Source organism: Apodemus sylvaticus, chromosome 5 (genome assembly GCF_947179515.1).
Source record: "Apodemus sylvaticus chromosome 5, mApoSyl1.1, whole genome shotgun sequence".
Taxonomy (NCBI): domain Eukaryota; kingdom Metazoa; phylum Chordata; class Mammalia; order Rodentia; family Muridae; genus Apodemus; species Apodemus sylvaticus.
In genome coordinates, this window is record NC_067476.1 from 13,416,950 (window position 1) to 13,436,445 (window position 19,496).

Genomic DNA, 19,496 nt, shown 5'->3' on the forward strand with positions numbered 1-19,496 from the left:
CCTAGGAAGAAATTTCTCAGACCTCAGAACCCAAGTAGCACAGCAGTGGCATGTTTACAGATGGTTTATGGTGACTGTCCCAATGTGTAGGACCTGTGTTCTGTTCTGAACAAGTTTCTCTCTCTCTCTCTCTCTCTCTCTCTGACTGTCCCAATGTGTAGGACCTGTGTTCTGTTCTGAACAAGTTTCTCTCTCTCTCTCTCTCTCTCTCTCTCTCTCTCTCTCTCTCTCTCTCTCTCTATTTATTTATTTATATAAGCACACCATTGCTCTTTTCAGACACACGAGAAGAGGGCATCAGATCCCATTCATATAGTTGTGAGATACCATGTGGTTGCTGGGAATTGAACTCAGGACCTCTGGAAGAGCAGTTTGTGCTCTTAACCTGCTGAGCCATCTCTCCAGGCACCTGAATAAATTCCTTAGCCATTTTTCCTGTGCCTTTTTTGTTTGTTGTTGCTTGTTTGTTTTAGACACTATTGTAGCTGGCCTGGAACTTGCTGTGTAGACCAGCCTGGCTTTGAACTCAGAGATCCTCCTGCCTCGGCCTCTTCATGCTGGGATTAAAGGCATGAGTTACCATGTCTGATAATAGCAGCAATCTTTAAAAGGTTGCTTTGATGGTTATATAAATTAATTCATATAAAAAGGATAGAATAATTTTAGCTTTTGCAGTCACTTAAGGTTAGGTGCTGCTAGTTCCTTTGGCTTCTGGAGTTCTGTGGTCTAGCTAGCTATAGCAGATGTACAGTTCTTTTGATGTACTATTTTATCCTGAATCACTGCCCTTTGGCTGCTTTCCCTGCTCTGCATGTATGTTTTATCAAGTTTCATCTCATGCTTTTTTTTTTTTTTTTTTTTTTTTATAAAAAAAGCATTGCCAATAAAGCTTGGGAGCTTGCACGTATAAAATTCTTATTAAAGAGTATTCAGAACTGGGCATGGTTGCATATGCCCAGTTTTGAGACAGGAAATCTCCTCCTGGTTTGAGGCCTGGACTACAGAATGAGATCCCAATCTTACAATGATTTTTCAGACCTGATATTCATCAGAATCTTCTAAAAATGATTGCCTTTTTAGACTATGTGCTGAGTTACCATATTCAGGTTCTATTAATGAACATAAATAGGTGTGAGGAGTTGTGTGTGGTATCTATATTACACCAGGATCTTCTTTTAATAGAGTAGTAGGAACTAAGCAGATATGTACTAAATATCTTTTTATTTTTTTTATTTGATATAATTTATTTACATTTCAAATGATTTCCCCTTTTCTAGCCCCCCCCACTCCCTAAATATCTTTTTATAAGGAGACCAACTTCATATATGAAAATTACCTGTTATTTTTAAAACTGGGAAAGGTAACACACACATGTAATCCTGGCATGTTTGACACTAGGCAGGAGGATCAGTAATTCAAGGCCAATCTCATAGCAAGTTTGAAACTAGTCTGGGCTATATGAGACCCTCCCTGTCTCAAAAAGAAGAAAAAAATTGTTTTGGAATTGTCCTCATTCTGCTTAAATGTCCATATTACTTATATTTTTTTAGTAAACAAATATGCTTTAAAGAAATATAAAATAATATTTTATAATTGAAATTGAGATTAAAACTGGTTAATTTTGTTTCACTTAGTGTTTCCCAGATTTAATTTTTTTAAATTAAAAGAATTTTAATTGTAGTAAAATATACCCAATGTGAATGTATCATCTTAACGGCTTTTCCATATCCAGTTCAGTGGCATTATATATACTCACAGTGGTTTGCAGCCAGTACCACCACCCATCAGGAACTTTTCATGTTCCTAGACTGAACAGTACTGAGCATCTGCCCAGTCCTTCCTCCAGCCCCTGGCAGCTACCAGTGTCCTTTGTGTCGGTAGGAAATGATGTGGGCTCTAGGTGGCCCATGAGAGTACCCAGTCTGTTTGACTGGCACATTTCACTCAGTTATGTCTCAAGGCTTTGTTATCCACTGAAGCATCAGCATTTCTTGAGTTTTAAGGCTAATGCTATAGCAACGCATGTGTCACATTTTGTTTATCTTCTATTGTATGTTTCTTTTATTAGTAATTTGTGTGTGTGCATGCGCGGATACACTCGAGTGCATGCGTGTGTATATGTGTGCTTATCTCTGTGTGTGTATGTACATGTGGGCCCATGTGTACAGAGGCCAGAGACATTAGGAGGCCAGAGATATTAGGTGTTCTGCTGTTCTTTCCTTATTCTGTTGCAATCTGGCTGAAGCTCTCATTCTAGGCTGCTGACCAGCAAGCGCCAGTGATCCTCCTGTCTCTGTCCTCCATAGCACTAAAGTCAGAGGTGTATATAGTCATGCCTTTTTTTTTTTTATTTTATTTTATTTTATTTTATATGTACATTGGTGATTTGACCACATGTAAGTCTGTGTGAGGGTATTGGAACAGGAGTTACAAATTATAGTGGGTATTATTTAAAAAATGACCCAACACTTTCCTGTGCCTGCCATTGCTACAAGACAACCAACCAATGGCTGGCAGAGCTCCCAGGCCGTCAGGTGACTGAGGCACGAACCTCCACCTCACTAGCCCGGCTAGCTCAGTCAGTAGAGCATGAGACTCCTAATCTCAGGGTCATGGGTTCATGCCTCAAGTTGGGTGCCAGCTGTCAGGAAAAAAATGAGCAGGCGCACGCCATCCCCACAATGGTACGCAAGTCCTGCTTGTTGTTCCCTACAGCCAGGTCTCCTGTGACTACCAGCCTAGTGCAGTCTCACTAGGCAGTCCCCCTGACCGCCATCTCTCTGGCGGGGGACCCCCGTGTTTCTCTCACTTCCACCCAGCACCCACACTACCCAGGAGTCACCAGCTCTTATAGTTCCCCGGACCATGGTTTGGTTCCCCAAATTCCCCTGTAGAACAGACTCTTAACATTCAATTTGCCAATTAGATTTATGAATATTTAAAACACAAATTCAAGATGTTAATACAGTAATAACTAAGCCAAACAATTATTGTAAAAGTATTATCCCAATTTTCTAACCTTTTGATAAATATACATCTGATTCCATCTTGTTTCGCGTCTTCCTGCTCATGCATTTCCTCTCTCTTCCCCTCGGGCTCCTGTGTCTCCTCTGACCTCCCAACCCTTAGTTCCGCCTGTTCTTTCCTAACCAATCATTGGCCTCTCACTGCCTCAGTGTCATTGGATAGTTGTGAGCTTCCATGTGGTTGCTGGGAATTGAACTCAGAACCTCTGGAAGATCAGTCAGTGCTCTTAACTACTGAGCCATCTCTCCAGCCCTACCATACCTGACTTTTTTATATAGGTGCTGGGAATTTGAACTCAGGTTCAAATCATGGTCCCCATTGCATGTATGTGTCAGGGCATATGCACAGTTGTCTGGATGTTTAGGTTATGTTTAGATTCTCAGTATATTTTCCAAACAATTCTGAGGTAAACACTTATGCTCAAATTACTTCCTAGGGAAAGTTCTAGAGTGGATTTCAGAGAGTGTTTATGTTTTTTATTTAGATAAACATTACCAAGTTTCCTTCGCAAGTACCCATTCTCACTTCCTCCTGTTGTAAATAAGAGTGTAATGTCAATATTAGTTCTTCAAAATCTCTTTGTTCTTTGTACATTTGAACAGGAAAAATAACTTGATTTCATCTTTGTTCTGAACATCTCTTTTAAAAATCAAATATATCTTCAGGTGATGCTTAGCTGCTCTTAAGAGATTTTTAAAAACTGTTGTGGTTCTGAAAAGCAGTGTTGGCCTAAGTTGACAGTATCCCAAGGTGACAGTTTTGAAGGGCACACTGGTGAGAAGCTCTCTTTTCTGTGTTAAGGGAATGTGATCCCTTCTCTCTAACTACACACCTGACATGCTCAAAGGGCTTATCTTGACAGCAGAGTTGGATAGTCATTGGAAGTTGTACAGTGACATGTATTGAGTGTCCTGCTTGGTGTATCATCTTGTTGCCAGTGGAAAGTGGTGCTAAGTCCCTTGTCCTTATGGAATTGCAGGAGCACCTTATAGGATCTCAGAAATGACTCCCCCCCCCCCCCCCATAGCATGTTTCCTAGGGAAGTCCTGAGGAAGTTCCCTCAGCTGGTATGTTTCAGTTCACACAGATTCATCCGAGTATGGAGTCATACTGTTCAATAGACTGCCTGCCTGCTGGTGTTAGGGTGTGTTGAGGTCTCTAACAAAGGATGAAGTTGGGAAGCTGGTGTGTCCCCTCAGAGGTGCTTAACCCATTCTTCTGATGTTTGTAAGCTGCACTGAAGCAGATTCACTTTACTTGAAAAGAGTTTTGTCATTGTAATAATAATAATAATAATAATAATAATAATAATAATAATATAATGATATTCTTTTGAGGGAATTTCAGTGTACTTTTTCTTTGCTCTTTGTGTTTTGGTGCCAGAATACTCAGTAAACATTTGGTTTTGTGGGAGAGCTAAATAGTATGAAGGTGAAAAGCACAACCCTTTTGCCAGCAGGTAGCTAGCTGCCTTTCTTTCATGGAGGGAAGACTGCCATCAGAGGACCTTGCAAGTGGCCATCTGTGACTTGATAGCTCAGTGTCTTTACAAGTTATTCCATGCTTGGTGTTCCCTCCATGGTTCTAGAAAAGGTTTCATTTTTACAAATGGAATTTAAATGCTCACTTGAAATTTTATAGTGATATCATTGATACATTGGCATTTCAAAGATTATTTCAGAGATGTGTGACACTTATTGCATGCTATTGGAAGCATAGGAGATATGCATAAAGTTTTGTTCAGGCATGTGGTACTTAGCTTTGCCTTTCCCATTAGCTTCTGTGAGGGAAGTTGTTCATGAACTAGATATAAAGGAAAGAGAGAAAATAATAATGTGATTATCTTTGTGAGCAATGTGCTTCAATTAAATTTCCTTTTACTATCAGTATATTTAAGATCCACTAGATCAGCAGTTTTCTTTCTTTCTTTCTTTCTTTTTTGGTTTTTTGTTTTTTTGTTTTTGTTTTGTTTTGTTTTTTTGTTTTTTTTGGATTTGGTTTTTTTGAGACAGGGTTTCTCTGTATAGCCCTGGCTGTCCTGGAACTTACTTTGTAGACCAGGCTGGCCTCGAACTCAGAAATCCGCCTTTCTCTGCCTCCCAGAGTACTGGAATTAAAGGCGTGTGCCACCACCGCCCGACAGATCAGCAGTTTTCAAACTTGTGGGTCATGACTACTCTGGGAAACCTGTTTGCAAAAATATTTACATTATGATTCATAACAGTAGCAAAATTACAGTTACAAAGTAGTGACAAAATTAATTTTATGGTTGGGGGGTTACTACAACATGAGGAACCTGTATTAAACAGTTGCAGCATTAGGAAGGTCAAAAACCACTGCACTAGATAATGTCAGCAGAATGATGTGTTACCAGACAAAATTTATAAAACAATCAATTAGCTATCATGATTTATGTCAGTAGATTTTCCCTTTCTAGAAGAAACAAATGACAAGAGTCTTTCATCTTTTATCCCTCTCTTTTCTTTTTCCTTATCTTTCTACTGGAAATCAAACCCAGGGCCTTGTATATGCTAGGCAAGTAGCCTACTATATCCCCAACCCCAATGGTAGGTATGTGTGTGTGTGTGTTTTCAGGTGCACATGCCCATGTGTATGAGGCCAGATGAGGACATTATTTTGCTGTCTTATTCCCTTGAAATAGGGTCTTACTGAATGTGGAGCTAGGCTAGCAGCTGGCAAGCCCCAGTAATCCTCCTGTGTCTTTCTACATAGCTTTAGGGCTATAGTCAATGCTTCTTCTGTGCTCAGATTTTTATTTTAAGATTTATTTAATTTTATGTTAATGAGTTTTCCTATGTACATCTGAGGTTGGTGTCTATAGAGGTCAGAAAATATCAGAGCCCCGTGAATTGGAGTCACAGATGTTTGTGAACCATGTGGGCACTGAGAATCAAACCCAGGTCTTCTGGAAGATCAGCCAGAGCTCTTCTGCAGCTCCCAAAACTTGCATTTTTATCTGGATTCTAGGAATTTAAAACTAGCTTGGTCTCTAGGGTCTATTCCTAGCCACAATGTGCATTATTTTCTGCTGAATATTTTTAGCCAACTTAGAAAGTTCCATCTTGTCCCTGGAATAAACATCATTGCATGTAGTTTTAATAGGATCAAGGAAGCAGTTCTTATAATTGTGTTTCTAAAATAAGAAATTAATCTTGAGGCAAGGCCATTATGATTAATGTGTTTTATTTTAAAAATACAATATTATCTTAAATCAAAAGAAAGAAAAATGTTTATTAAGCATAGTTACTTTGATGATAAACTTCTGTAGAATCCCTAGCCGCTCAGAAAGCTTCCGGCCCCTTTAAGCTGACAGCCATGGCTGCAGACTACCTGACAGTACCTTGCAGACCCCCATCTCCCTCACAGCATCGTGAACAAGTACATGGATTAGAGGAAGAGGAAGGAAAACATCTGCTCCATTCCTTGCTTTGAATGGCCCTGCTAAGTGTTGGCATGATTTGCTTACAAGAGAGCCACAGGCCCCAGTGCTTGTAAGGATTTCCTTTCTGTTTCGATTTAATTGTTCAAGCTCCTGGGTACACGTAATGTTGGTTTTCAAGGTAGAATTTTACCACATTGAGTTTGTTTGAAAATTGATTCAGCCATTTTCTGCTTGATTCTTAAATATTGCTGTGTGCATCATGTTTCTAGGTAGGTGAGCCTGTGAAACAGTATGAAGAGGAGAAAATAGCCTTTTAAAGAGACTGGCCCACAGAAAGGATGGCCTTCTTGGACAATCCAACTATCATTCTAGCTCATATTCGACAGTCACACGTGACCAGTGATGACACGGGAATGTGTGAGATGGTTCTCATTGATCATGACGTTGACCTAGAGAAGACTCATCCTCCGTCAGTGCCTGGAGACAGTGGGTCAGAAGTTCAGGGAAGCAGTGGTGAGACGCAGGGCTACATATACGCCCAGTCTGTTGATATTACCTCGAGCTGGGACTTTGGTATTAGAAGACGCTCAAACACAGGTAAACTCTGTCTTCTAGTTGTTCTTAGTTTCAGATCAGTAGTCAGCAGAGAGATTTTGGGCAATGTTGGAACAGGATTGTTGGGGAGTCTTTGTGTGAATTGAAGATTGTGGCTGAGCATCTCCTGTGTGAGTGGAAGAGCCTCTGGTATGGGGCTGTCAGAAGTAGACAGGAGAGTTGTGTGTGTGTAGATGGGAAGTTACCTGTACAACAGACAGTGAGCCTGTTTTGAGATCTTAGGGCCACCAAGTCTCAAGTTTCCTGGTGGAAGGTTCACGAAGAACTCTTAATATGGGATCAGGCTAGCTCAGGAATATAAGTCACCAAAGTCAATACAAGAGCAGGCTAGCCCAGGAGTGCAGGCCACCAAAGTCCCAGTTCCTGGAGGAGCAGTGGAATGTGGGTCAAGAGGGGATTTAATAGAAATTTGTACACTGGCTGAGAGGAACAGAAATATCCCTATTGGGCTGGAGAGATGGCTCAGTGGTTAAGAGTTCCGACTGCTCATCCAGAGGTCCTGAGTTCAATTCCCAGCAACCACATGGCGGCTCACAGCCATCTGTTACAGGATCTGATGCCCTCTTCTGGTGTGTCTGAAGACAGCAACAGTGTACTCAGATGAATAAAATAAATCTTAAAAAATAAAAAAAAAATTAAAAAACTTAAAAAAAACTGAGTTCACAAAAGCGTTGTGTTAAACAAAATATCCCTATTTTGGTACTTTACTATTATTTTTTTAGGTTGATCACTAACCTTCAATCTGAGTGGTTTGCAGATGTTCAACTTTGGCATAGCTGTTTAGTCCTTAAGCTTATCATTGCCCATTTTCCAGCTGATAGTGCTTTTGTTATCTTTCAAGGAGAATGCAGTGTGCCAGTGCTTTTATTGAGAGAGATAGAGATGGGGAAGGGAAGACGAACACATACATACATGCATATATGCATATATATTAGAGACAGGGTATTTTAGGGATCATTTTTAGACCATTATGAAACGTGATCAGCATCAGTAGCAGTAACCTCTTAATCCCAAGGAAAGGCAGTGGCAAGAGATTGGACAACATTGAAAATGTTTATTGTCATGGTCCAAATGGAAAATGTTAACATGGGAGTCTGTGACAGAGCTGGTGCACCTCACAGTGAAAGACGACATTAACATTGGTGGTAGATTCAGAATGCAGTGCCTGTGACATCAAAAAGAGTATTTTGCCTTATGATAAAAATAACTAATATCACTTCCCAGCATCTAGAGGGACTTTTATCAGAATAGGGTTTGAGTGCAGGTTTGTATATAATTTAGAGCCGTTGATAGTCAGTGCTATCGTTAGAACATCCTTGCAAGTCAGTGTGATGATATCTTCTGTGACAGGCTGTGTGGATTTCATTAGGTTATGCTGCCTAGTGATAGCTTTATGATATTTGTATGGCTACACTCTCCATAGTTATTAATTACAATGTATGTGTTTTTTCTCAGTGGATTTGAGTGGCTGTGGTGGTGCACACTTACTCCCAGCAGTTGGGCGGCAGAAACAGGCAGATCTCTGAGTTTGAGGCCAGCCTGGTCTACAGAGCTAGTTTCAGGATAGTCAGGGCTACACAGAGTAGCTTTGACTTGGAAAAAAATAATCAGACAAACAAATGAACAAAAAAAGAATGCTTTTGCCAGTGTAGTTTAAATTTCTAGCGGGATTATTTTCAGTGTTCTTCCGCCATAGTAGTAAGGAAGGAGTGGTGTGGTTTCCCACCTTGAAAGTGGTTGGAAAGAAAATTTATTTTAGGTTTTTTTTTTTTTTTAATTGTCAAATGTGTGTGCCTTGAAAAAGAGCAAGAGAAAAACAAGCTTTGAGAGAGGCCTCAGTTCTGACTTTTCTCAGGTGTGGCCTCAAGTAGCAGTTGCTAATGGAGACCTGTGCTCTTTCTTTGAAGAATCAGGCCACTGGTTTTTGAAGATTGAAGGCTGATCAGCCAGTGGTATTATAATCATAAATGTGTAATTTTAGGTGACTCTTGAAGCTGAAATTTCTTTAGTTAACAATGAGGTTGTAGCAGTTAATTGAAACTATGGACTGTATTGGTGATCAAGGAATTTAGTTTTTAATCTTTTCAGTACATCTTAAAGTTTTTTAAAGAAAAATTGTTCTTTTTAAGATTTGACTAATGTTACAAAGATACAAATCATTTATTTTACTACCTATAAACTGTTTCAGCCCACTGAAGAAAAGCTATGCTAATTTATATAGCTTTGACATTTTATAATTTTCATGATTTTTAGATAAAGGATTTTATATTTAAAACTTTAATAGTCTAGTCTGAGTTCATTTATCTTTAATTTTTGAAACGGGTAAAGTAATTCATAACAGTAATTTTATTCCTGTAATGTAATATTCACTTCAGTTCATTTGTGCATTAAAATTCCTTTAAGACCGTTATTAATGATTTATATAATGAAATGTCATATTAATCACAGAAGTTTTCACATTTTATTATTCTCTTCCATGTTAATACTATCTTTATGATCTCTATTAATGTTTTATATCCTCTAATTTCAATTATAAATCAAGAATATTTTCATGTTTTTGTTGGTATTTGCTTTTCAGGGGTGCCACCTTTAAAATTTTATGACTTTCTCCCTCCATATGCAATATAAAACATCTTTATTCATATAAAGGTAGTTAATTATGTCTTTGTTTATAGTAAACTTTCATTGACAAACTTATAGTTATAATATTTCTTTTCAAGCTCAAAGATTAGAACGACTCCGCAAAGAGAGACAAAACCAGATCAAATGCAAAAATATTCAGTGGAAAGAAAGAAATTCTAAACAATCAGGTAAATGAACATACCTTTCATTTATGATTTGGGATTTGTATATTTAGTTTATATCATTATGTATGGGTGTTTTCCTTTTAATCTCTCCTTCTAGGTGTATGCCATCTGTGATTTAAGCTTTGTGCTCTGTCTGTGTGTGTTCCTTGTGTGTTGTTGGCTGGCCCCTTCATGCTGGTTCTCAGAGGTTAGTTTATTTAGGCCCAGGGCCTTTTCTCAAAGCAAAACTCTGGTACCTTGTTCTTGGGACCAAGGATGGTATATACTTTTTCAAATCTGTTTAAGTTATAGATTCATTCATACAGTTCTCTTTCTTTCTTTCTTTCTTTCTTTCTTTCTTTCTTTCTTTCTTTCTTTCTTTCTTTCTTTCTTTCTTTCTTTCTTCTTTCTTCATTCTTTGTTTCTGTACACATAAACATATATGTCATACCATATTTGTTGAATCAGAGGTCAGCTTGCAGCAATCCATTTTCTCCTATTGTATACGTTCAAGAGAATTGAACATGGCTCTTAGTATGTAAGGCAGTCAGAGCCTTTCCTGGCTGAGCCTCTTAATAAAGACAAGGGATAGACTCTGATTCATGGGCTACCTTTTATTTGCTTTCTTCATTTCCAAACCTTAAGTATATAAATGAATAACACAGTATGATCCAAGCACCTCTGCTGTCTGTGCAGCAGCCCCTTTCCTGCTAGAGAAAGGTCTTCATCTGTCTTTTATTTCATTCATTAGAAGAATCAGTGTGGTTATCATGTGCTCCCCCAGAATGCTCTTCTTCTTACTGATTTGGTGCATGTATGTGCGTGTGCGCATGTGTGTGTGTGCCGTGTGTGTCTACACATGTGTTATGGTGTTTGTATGAAGATCAGAAGGAAACTAAGGAGTTGTTTCTTTCCTAGGAACAAACTCAGGTCAATAGGTTTATCAGCCTTATCCTCTGAACCTCTGACTGCCCCAGTGTGGCCTTTTCGTAGAGGAATGAAAGGATACTTGGATGGTGACACAAATCCACATGACACGTTGTAAGCATATGTTTAGAATAAGAGCATCTGAGTGTCTTGTGACTCAGACTTCAGAGACAGATATGCACAGTGTCATCAGCAGTCTACTTTGTCAAGAGTTATGTCACTTAAAGGTGAGAGAGAAGAAATTGAAAAATTGTAAGCTAACAATTTCCCACACAGGGGAAACCACTGTTGAGATTATTGTGTATTTGCTGCACATTTTATTTGTGTATGTGGGTGAATGTATTTAAGTTGATCACATGATCATTTGTGTGCACAAATAGCTCATAAGTGTATCATTTGTAATGTCTATAGAGTCTCCACTTTATTCGTTTTTTCGAGACAGGGTTTCTCTCTGAAGCCCTAGCTGTCCTAGAACTCACACTGTAAACCAGGCTTACCTTCAACTCAGAGATCCCCCCCTCTGCCTCCTGAGTGATGGGATTAAAGGTTTATGCCACCACCATCTGGCAGATACTCTACTTTTAACAAGTCTTTTTTTTTTTAAAGGTTTATTTATTATTATACGGTACACTGTAGCTGTCTTCAGACACCTCAGAAGAGGGCATTACAGATGGTTGTGAGCCACCATCTGGTTGCTGGGACTTGAACTCACAACCTTTGGAAGAGCAGTCAGTACTCTTAACCCCTGAGCCATCTCTCCAGACTTAACAAGTCTTATTAAAGTTATTTCTGGAGTTTATATTTCCACTGTAAATAGCAAATTCCTTATAACTTTCATATTTATACTTGTCTATAAATATTATAGAAAAGAGCCTTTTAATTATCTTTATAAAGAACTTGCTTTTTAAAATATAATTAATTGAAAAAAATAATTTTTTTGTCTATGTTACATATAAACTTTCTTTAATATCAAATATCTACTGTAACATTTGTCTGATTATCTCACAGTTTTTGTTTGAGTTTGCTTTCTTCAGATTTGAAACTAAAGTTTATTTATTTATTTAGAGACTGATGTTGCTATTTATTTAGCACAGGTTATTCCTTGTAATGAATCCCTTCATAATAGCTATGACTTTGTCTTACAATACTGTTAATCCTTCTTAGCTACCATTTCTTCCCCAATCTAGAGTCAGCAGTTTCTTCAGCGTATCTTGGTCCTTTTTAGTGGTAGCAGGGACTCAGTGACCTTAGTGATCAGCCTGAGTGCTGATGTTGTTTACAGATTAGAGCTTTCCTTGTAGCTTTGTTAGAATAGGCACATTAAAGGTTGTCAGTAAGTCAGTGCTTGAGCTGAAATGTAAGTTTATGATTACAGAGTGTTTATTATTGTTTGTTTCTGACAAGATCTTGCTGTCTTGCTGGTAGCTCAGGCTGCTTTCAGATCTTCTGTCCTCCCACCATTGGCCCTCACCTGCCTGACATTTGTTGTTTTCATTTTCTTCTTATGTTGAAAGTTTTGGTTCTGGATAGAAAATTTTCAGTTAGAAAATGTATAGCCAAGTTATTATGTGATAAAATCATAATAATTTCTCTCTTTAAAAAGTAAAAACTAAACCAACTCAATTTTGCATATAGTTTCTTCTGTCTCATTTTTCTTTATGTTGTAGAGATTATATTTTTAGTTTGGTAGCTATAGAAGGAGTTTGGAATATTTTTGTAGGATCTGTTGATAGGTGGAGTACAAGATGTTAGAGAGAAGGGTTGGGCAGCTTCCAAGCTTGGGGCATCATGGGAATGAGTTGCCACTGGAGAAGGGCAAGGCTGTAGGGTAATTAAGTTGGGAAAGGAATGAGAATTTGGTTATGGTCATGGTCACTGACCCACACTGAGTGAGGGTGTCAAGATATGAAGTTAGTGTGTGTGACTGTGATGTTAGGGCCACAAATAATTACTTAGGAGTCACCAGCATATTTATTTAGTTCTTTACATATTTGTGTGTGTGTGTGTGTGTGTGTGTGTGTGTATTTAACAAATATATATACCTGTGAGCAACACCACAGTCATATGTAGAAGGATTCTGTTGCTCCTCAGAGTTCTCGTTCCTCAGAGGCAAACATGGTTCTAGTTTATATCACTACAGTTTAGTTTCACCTCTGGTAGTTGGTATTTTAAAATACAGGGTTAACAGAGGTCACTTAGGATGTGAATGGAGATGGAGAAAGAAGAGGCCTAAGGCAACCTTTGGAGAATTCCAGTGATCCAGGGAGCCAAGGGGGAATGCACGATGCACTGAGGAGTGATGGACTGTGGGAGAACAAAATCACATCAAGTAGAGTCTTGGGAAAGCCAGTGAGAACAGTATGTAAGAAGAAGGGAGCAGGACCAGCCATGTTAAAGACTTCAGGGGATCTGAGGAGAGCCCAAAGAAAGGTGTTTTTTGTTTGTTTTTATTTTGAATAATCTCCATGAAAGTTAATTAGGTAGAGTGGTGTGTCTGGAGTGTTTGAGTGACTGGGATTGAGTGGTGAGAAGGCAGAACAGCAGGAATAGAGGCAGTGGCTTTGAGCAGTAGAGAAATGGTCCAGTAACTAGGAAGAAGTGTTTGGTTTTTTTCTTTAATGAGCAATACTATATGTACTGCTGGAACTAATGGAAAGTGGAAGAAAGAAGGAGTGGTACCTCTGGCTCAACATCAAGGGCAGGCTCTTTGTGTACAAGAACTGGGCTGAGAGAGAGGTTCTTCCATGCTATTCAGAGCAAAGACAGGAATATGTGCAGTCAAGAACGACAGGACTTCTCCTTGGTTATCTCTGTTTCCCCAGGACACAGAGCTAGAGAGGAGATGGCAGGCTGGAGTAAAAATTGATCTGAATGGAAAGAGCTAATACATCACCACTTCATCCATAACCCTCCTGAAAACACTCATGCCTCCTCTGCCCATTGCTCTGTGGAGCCAATAAGAACCTATTAAGCTCAAGAGGACAGAACACACAGCACTGTTAATACTGGACCTTTCCTTCCTCAAATGTGACTGTAAAACTTACAGATTATATGTAGCAAGTAATATTAAAAATACTACCTTAATTCTCTTGCAGTAAGTTCTTCAGATGTGTATTTGATAGTATCTTAGTCACTCTTCTGTTGCTGTAAATAGGCACCTTGACTAAAAGCAACTCTTATAAAAGAAAACATTTACTTGGGAGCTTGCTTACAGTTTCAGAGGATTAGTCTATGATCATCATGATAGGAAGCTGTTGGGCATGGTGCTGTAGCAGTAGAATGTTACATCCTGAACCAGACAGCAGGTAGTAGTGGGGAGGGGGCATGGGAAGAAGAGGAATGGGTGGATAGACAGACACTAGGAATGATGTGGGCTTTTGAAACCTCAAAGCCCATCCCCAGTGACATACCTCATTCAACAAGGCCATACCTCTTCATTTTCACTAACTGGGAATCAAGCATTCAAACATAGGAGTTTATGGGGGTCATTCTAATAAGACTGGCACAGATAGATTAAGTGTGTTTACATGCCTAGAATCTAGATTTAGGCATTGTGTGTTTAAAAAGAGTTTGATCTGCTAGCCCTGACCCCAAATCCAGTTTTGCTTCCCATAGTTTTAGTTACTTCTAGTCAACCTTGGTCTGACAGTTTTCCTTGGGAAAATTTAGGAATCAATAATTTGCTGATTCAGCCGGGCGTTGGTGGCACACGCCTGTAATCCCAGCACTCTAGGAGGCAGAGGCAGGTGGATTTCTGAGTTCGAGGCCAGCCTGGTCTACAGCGTGAGTTCCAGTACAGCCAGGGCTATACAGAGAAACCCTGTCTCGGAAAAAACCAAAATCCAAAAAACCCCCCAAAAAAACCAAAAAAAATAATTTGTTGATTCAAATCTATTACAGGATGTTGTTATGATTTGTAAAAAATATTAACAGTAATTTTTGTTTCTATTTTATAAGTTAAACTTTATCATCAGTACATATATGTAGGAAAAACAGTATGGCCATGTATCACCTAACCATTTGAGAGACATTCACAGAATCCTGTCTGGCAGTTTTGGTGTTGAGAGTGTAAGCCTTGGACTGGCACGAGCTCTGAGGTGGTTATAATGGATGCCACTAGCTCGAGCGATTGTGTGGAGGCAGCAAGTGCAGGCAGTATGAACGCATTTGCAGGGGTTGGAACTCCCTGGGGCCTTGGAACCTGTCCCCTGTGAAGGGGAAGCTGTATTGGTGTGCACAGGATTACATCTTTGTTCCTCCTTTTCCTTGTCTCTGTTTTTGTCTTCAAGATTTTGTGCTGGGTGCCAAATGTGAAAGACCTTGACCTTAAAGATTAGAATTTTAAAATCAAATAGTAGTAGGGCCACAAGAGAACTTTCTGAGGTTTTCTGGATTGACACACCAGAGAGGTGGAGTGACGTGTTGAGTGTCACACAGCAGTAGCTTCTGCTGAAGCCTGGAGGCTCCACTGTGAACACTCTTCTTAGGAAGGTTGCTTTGCTGCAGGCTTCTTCTCTTCTCAGGTGACAGTCCAGGTCTGTGTGGGTCTGAGCTCGTTGCCTCTGCTGTGCATAACCCTCAAGTGTGTTCGAGGCTTTCTGCAGACACTGACCCCAACCCATCTTTCCACACGCCTTCTTTAAGATCCAGAGGAAGACTTTAGGAAGGTGGACAAACTGTCTAGCGTACATAGTGACAACGATGTTTCTATCCTTTTCAATTGCAGCCCAGGAGTTAAAGTCACTGTTTGAAAAAAAATCCCTCAAAGAGAAGCCTCCAAGATCAGGCAAGCAGTCCATATTGTCTGTACGCCTGGAGCAGTGCCCTCTGCAGCTGAATAACCCCTTTAATGAGTACTCCAAGTTTGATGGCAAGGTAAGTTCAAAAGTAAAAAGGCTTCATCCCTTTAAGATTGAGGAAGTTGTTTTTGGCATTTATTATTATTATTATTATTTATATTTAGGTTTCAAGACTGCCTCAGTATTATAGAGTACCACATTTTTAAGACCATAGATGTAAATAGATAAGAGTATGGGCTCATTATTTCCAGAGTAGTATTTAGGAGGGTTAATGTATAAGTCTGGCACACTCCCTCAGTCTTTGCTTCTCTGTACTTGAGTCCAGGACTGCTTTAATTTTAATTTTCCAAGATGCCTGTTTTGCACACATGTAAATATATAAAGCTGAATGTGATGGTATATACCTGGAATTCTAACACTCAGTATACCAAAGCAGTTTGAAGTTGGCCTGAGCTACATCGCAAGTACTTGTCTCTAAAACCAAATAAAAAAGCCCCCTCCCCCTGCACCCTCTCTGGCCTGATCTGCATCACAAGCATTTCTTTCCAAAACCAGATTAAAAAAAAAAAAATGCCTCTTTCTCCCCCCTCCCCCTCATGGGTAGAAGCAAAAGGGAGGGCTGTATGTTCTTAGTTATTTACCTGTTTGATCTCTGTGTGCTTGGGAGCTTGGGCTGGGTAGATGGATGGTGAACTGTGTTGGGAAGGCCTGGGAAGTGGGTCTGGAGGTGGTTTGCATTGTCTTGTCCACAGTCTACGACTGCAGGAACTGTGAGGTCTGTCCTTCTGAGTTCTAGACCACTGCCTTCTGGTCTTTCACTGTTGGGGGGTCTTGTCGAACACTGCCAGGGATGGTGACTTATTTTTCCCTCCCATTTGTAGTAATAGTTTGGTGTTATAAAATTAAAGTATGTTTATTTTCCTTCTAAAAAAATGGCTGGTGATGTTCTGGGCCTCAGTTCTGAGCTGAGCAGGGCCCCTTATAGGAGACAGTTAATTTTTTAATTTATTGGCCCTGTGTTTGCTGCCTGGCAGTGGTGTGGGATCCTGAGTGATAGCTTGCTGCCTGCAGGGGTCTTTTGTGACTTATCTCATTTCAACGCCATTGCAATTAATAAGCAGCAGTGATTTGCTCATGTTTGCATTTTTCTTCCTCAGTTACTGATTCCGCCAGTTATTATCTTTGAGCAAAGAGATCTTTTGCTCTGGAAACACCTCACCTTTTTCCTTAGGTGGGAGTCAGCACATGGCCATCAGCAGTAAGGCTGTTGCTGTCTGAGGGTGGAGAACAGGAACCAGGAACAAAGCACATGAGTAACAAACAGGCCTCTGGGGCTGCAGAACTCCTTCAGAAAACACCTATAAGCACATCCAGTCCTTGTAGGTTGCACTGCTCTGAGCTGCTATTTAGTTGGCCCATGCTACCCAGGGATGCGGAAAGTAGGAGAGGAGGGGAGGTTCCCCAGGGTCCTAGAGTGTCTCCAGCTGCACTGCCTTGGATGCATTTAGATGAGAAGCTCTTCTGAATTGGGACAGAAACTATAGCTGATATAGTTTCATTGTTTGATGATGAAGAATAGATAGAATAAATAATGTGTGATTCCTTGCCAACTAACTAGTTCATACTTTACAAAAATAATGCATTCTAGGATTTCCCACTTCCCATTAGAGCCAGGTTTGGATTTGTCAGAGTTGTGAGCACTGCAGTGCAGGCAGCTGACTTTTGGAGTCCAGGGAGACATTATTTCCTCAGTCATACTGGAAGTTTTTGTTAGATGTGTGTTTATGCTTAAGTTGCCCTATGCTTTGTTGTCATGGGCCCTTTGGTAGACCATAGAGAGTGAGCATTGATTAAGAAGGATTTATATATAAGTCTATCTTACAATGCCTGCTATTTTATTATTACCCCATATATTACAGTGCTAAAATACAATTAAACCCTTGTTCTCATCTATTATTTAATATTGATGCATTTGGCAGATATGTAATGAAAGTGGCTAATATTTGAAGGATATTGTACTGTACATATTAAATCAGTCTTTATCTTTGTGAAAGGCATCAATATGATAGTCAATGGCATCTCAGTGATTAATAGAGAATTATACTTGAGTCAAGCCTTTTTGTAGCCTAGAAATTAAAATGACTATTCAAATAACACCTCAAAAAGATCAAATTAGCATTTCGTGATTACATAATAATGGGATTGTACTCCTGCTAACAGCGCCATGGCTGCCTCCAGAGTTGAGATCGTGTCAACCCCTGGATAATAAAGCCTTTCTGTACAAGTCAGCTTTAATCATTTCCAGATTGATTCTTCCCATAAATCATCTGATGTTCAGTACTAAATTTTTGTTACTGTTGTAACTTAAAATTATTTTATTTTTATTCAGCTCATATTTAAGAAATGAAATGAGTATTCTGTCTTAACAATTCATCATCTTGTTATTAGGACTACATGTTTTTGCCTCAAATATAAGGGTTTTTCTTGTATTTAATACTGTATATGAATATGTAAATAAATAAATGTCTTCTATAATTACCTGTATATAAATATATATGGATTTGTAAAGAATTTTTGAAGCCACTAAAACATATACCGTGTTTAGTTTTCTTTTTACAAATATTCATGATGCTCTCTTTGGGAATAGTGCCTGCCTTATTTACATAATTAACTGAGTAGCTTAGTCTCCTGGGCAAATGGTACATAATCGGGGAGAGAAGGGGACAGGAAGAGTTTGGGGTCTAATTAAATATGCTAAAAAACTACTTAATTATGTATTTCCTCAAGAGACCAGTGGCTGTGCAGTCTGTCCTCAGGATGCTGGCGTGTCGGCTTTGAAGAAAGGATTTGTTTTGGGTGTGGAACTAGATTCGCATGGTAGTTAAGCAAGCATAACTAGTGTCTAACAGCTGCACACTTGAGTCGTTAGTTTTAGTGCGTCTAATCTCATAGCATTTTCCCTAAAGGACAGTATTTTCAAATAATTTTGGTTCCTCTAGTTAGCTAATAATTTATAAAAAATATTTTGAGGCTAATATATTTTTAGAGCATAGAGTTGGGAGGTCTGTACTTAGTTACTATTTTTGACAGTTTGAAGAGAGGGACGTGCCAGGCTAATAATGTTTAGATTATGTCTTTGGCAACTAGATAATGGTGTCTGTGACTTGGTTTGGATCTGTAGATTAAGTCTGTTTATTGAGCATTTCAGAGAGGTCAAGGCAGATGGCAAGGAGCTATAGGTGACGCTTGGTCTGCTGAGACAATCCAGTTTAGCATCTGCACAAATGAATTCTATGTTTGTTTGTTGGTGAGCACAAGTGTAGGGATGGGAGGAGCTGTGTTTTCTGAGGACAGACTCTGGCCTCCTGTGTGATGGAGAGGCACTCTGCCACTGAGCTGCCTTGGCCACTGTTAGAGACGACCTCTGTGAAACCTCCTTCATAAAACACCTGTGCCATAGGTTGAGGTCAGAAACTTTGTGCTCCACTTCTGATTTCACTGAGGGGATGCCAGCTGTGCTCAGAGATGCTTCACGGTGATAAGGGTGGGTTCTGGGGGAGGCACTGGATTAGGAGTCCTAGAGATGCTGTGTCGTGCCCCACCAAGTTGTTAGAGGGTAGACCCAGGGTTTCTTACACACACTTGGTAAGCATGTGTTCAACAGTAGAACTGCATTCTTGGCCCCAACTTTATGTTTAGAGAAGTGGATCTAAGCCAGGTGTGGTGGCACACTCCTTTACTCCCAGCACTCAGGAGGCAGAGACACCCTTCTGGTGGTGCTTTAGACAGAACAAGACATTTATTTATTTGTTTATTTATTTATTTACTTCCTTTTTTGCTTGCTTACTTGCTTACTCACTCATTTATTTGGAAGGTAATGGCTACTAAAAATCAGTTGGAAAGATAGTTGTGCATTAGTAATTGCTTGGCAGTTGTAAT

General features: G+C 39.5%; 1 protein-coding gene across 10 annotated transcripts in view; it reads left to right on the top strand.

The window, feature by feature from the left end:
- The window catches only part of Mapkap1 (MAPK associated protein 1), a 212,706-nt gene that overhangs the window by 19,884 nt on the left and 173,326 nt on the right, over positions 1–19,496 (top strand). For 6 of the 10 annotated variants that reach the window (XM_052182252.1, XM_052182248.1, XM_052182253.1 and 3 more), the window contains exons 2-4: positions 6,700–7,027; positions 9,766–9,855; positions 15,485–15,633. In XM_052182252.1, the coding sequence (XP_052038212.1) occupies positions 6,769–7,027; positions 9,766–9,855; positions 15,485–15,633 (498 nt within the window). In that variant the 5' untranslated portion in view covers positions 6,700–6,768. Of the gene's footprint in view, positions 1–6,699; positions 7,028–9,765; positions 9,856–10,749; positions 10,986–15,484; positions 15,634–19,496 lie in introns of all 10 variants that reach the window. The other 4 variants (XM_052182254.1, XM_052182255.1, XM_052182257.1 and 1 more) reach the window with 2 other exon arrangements.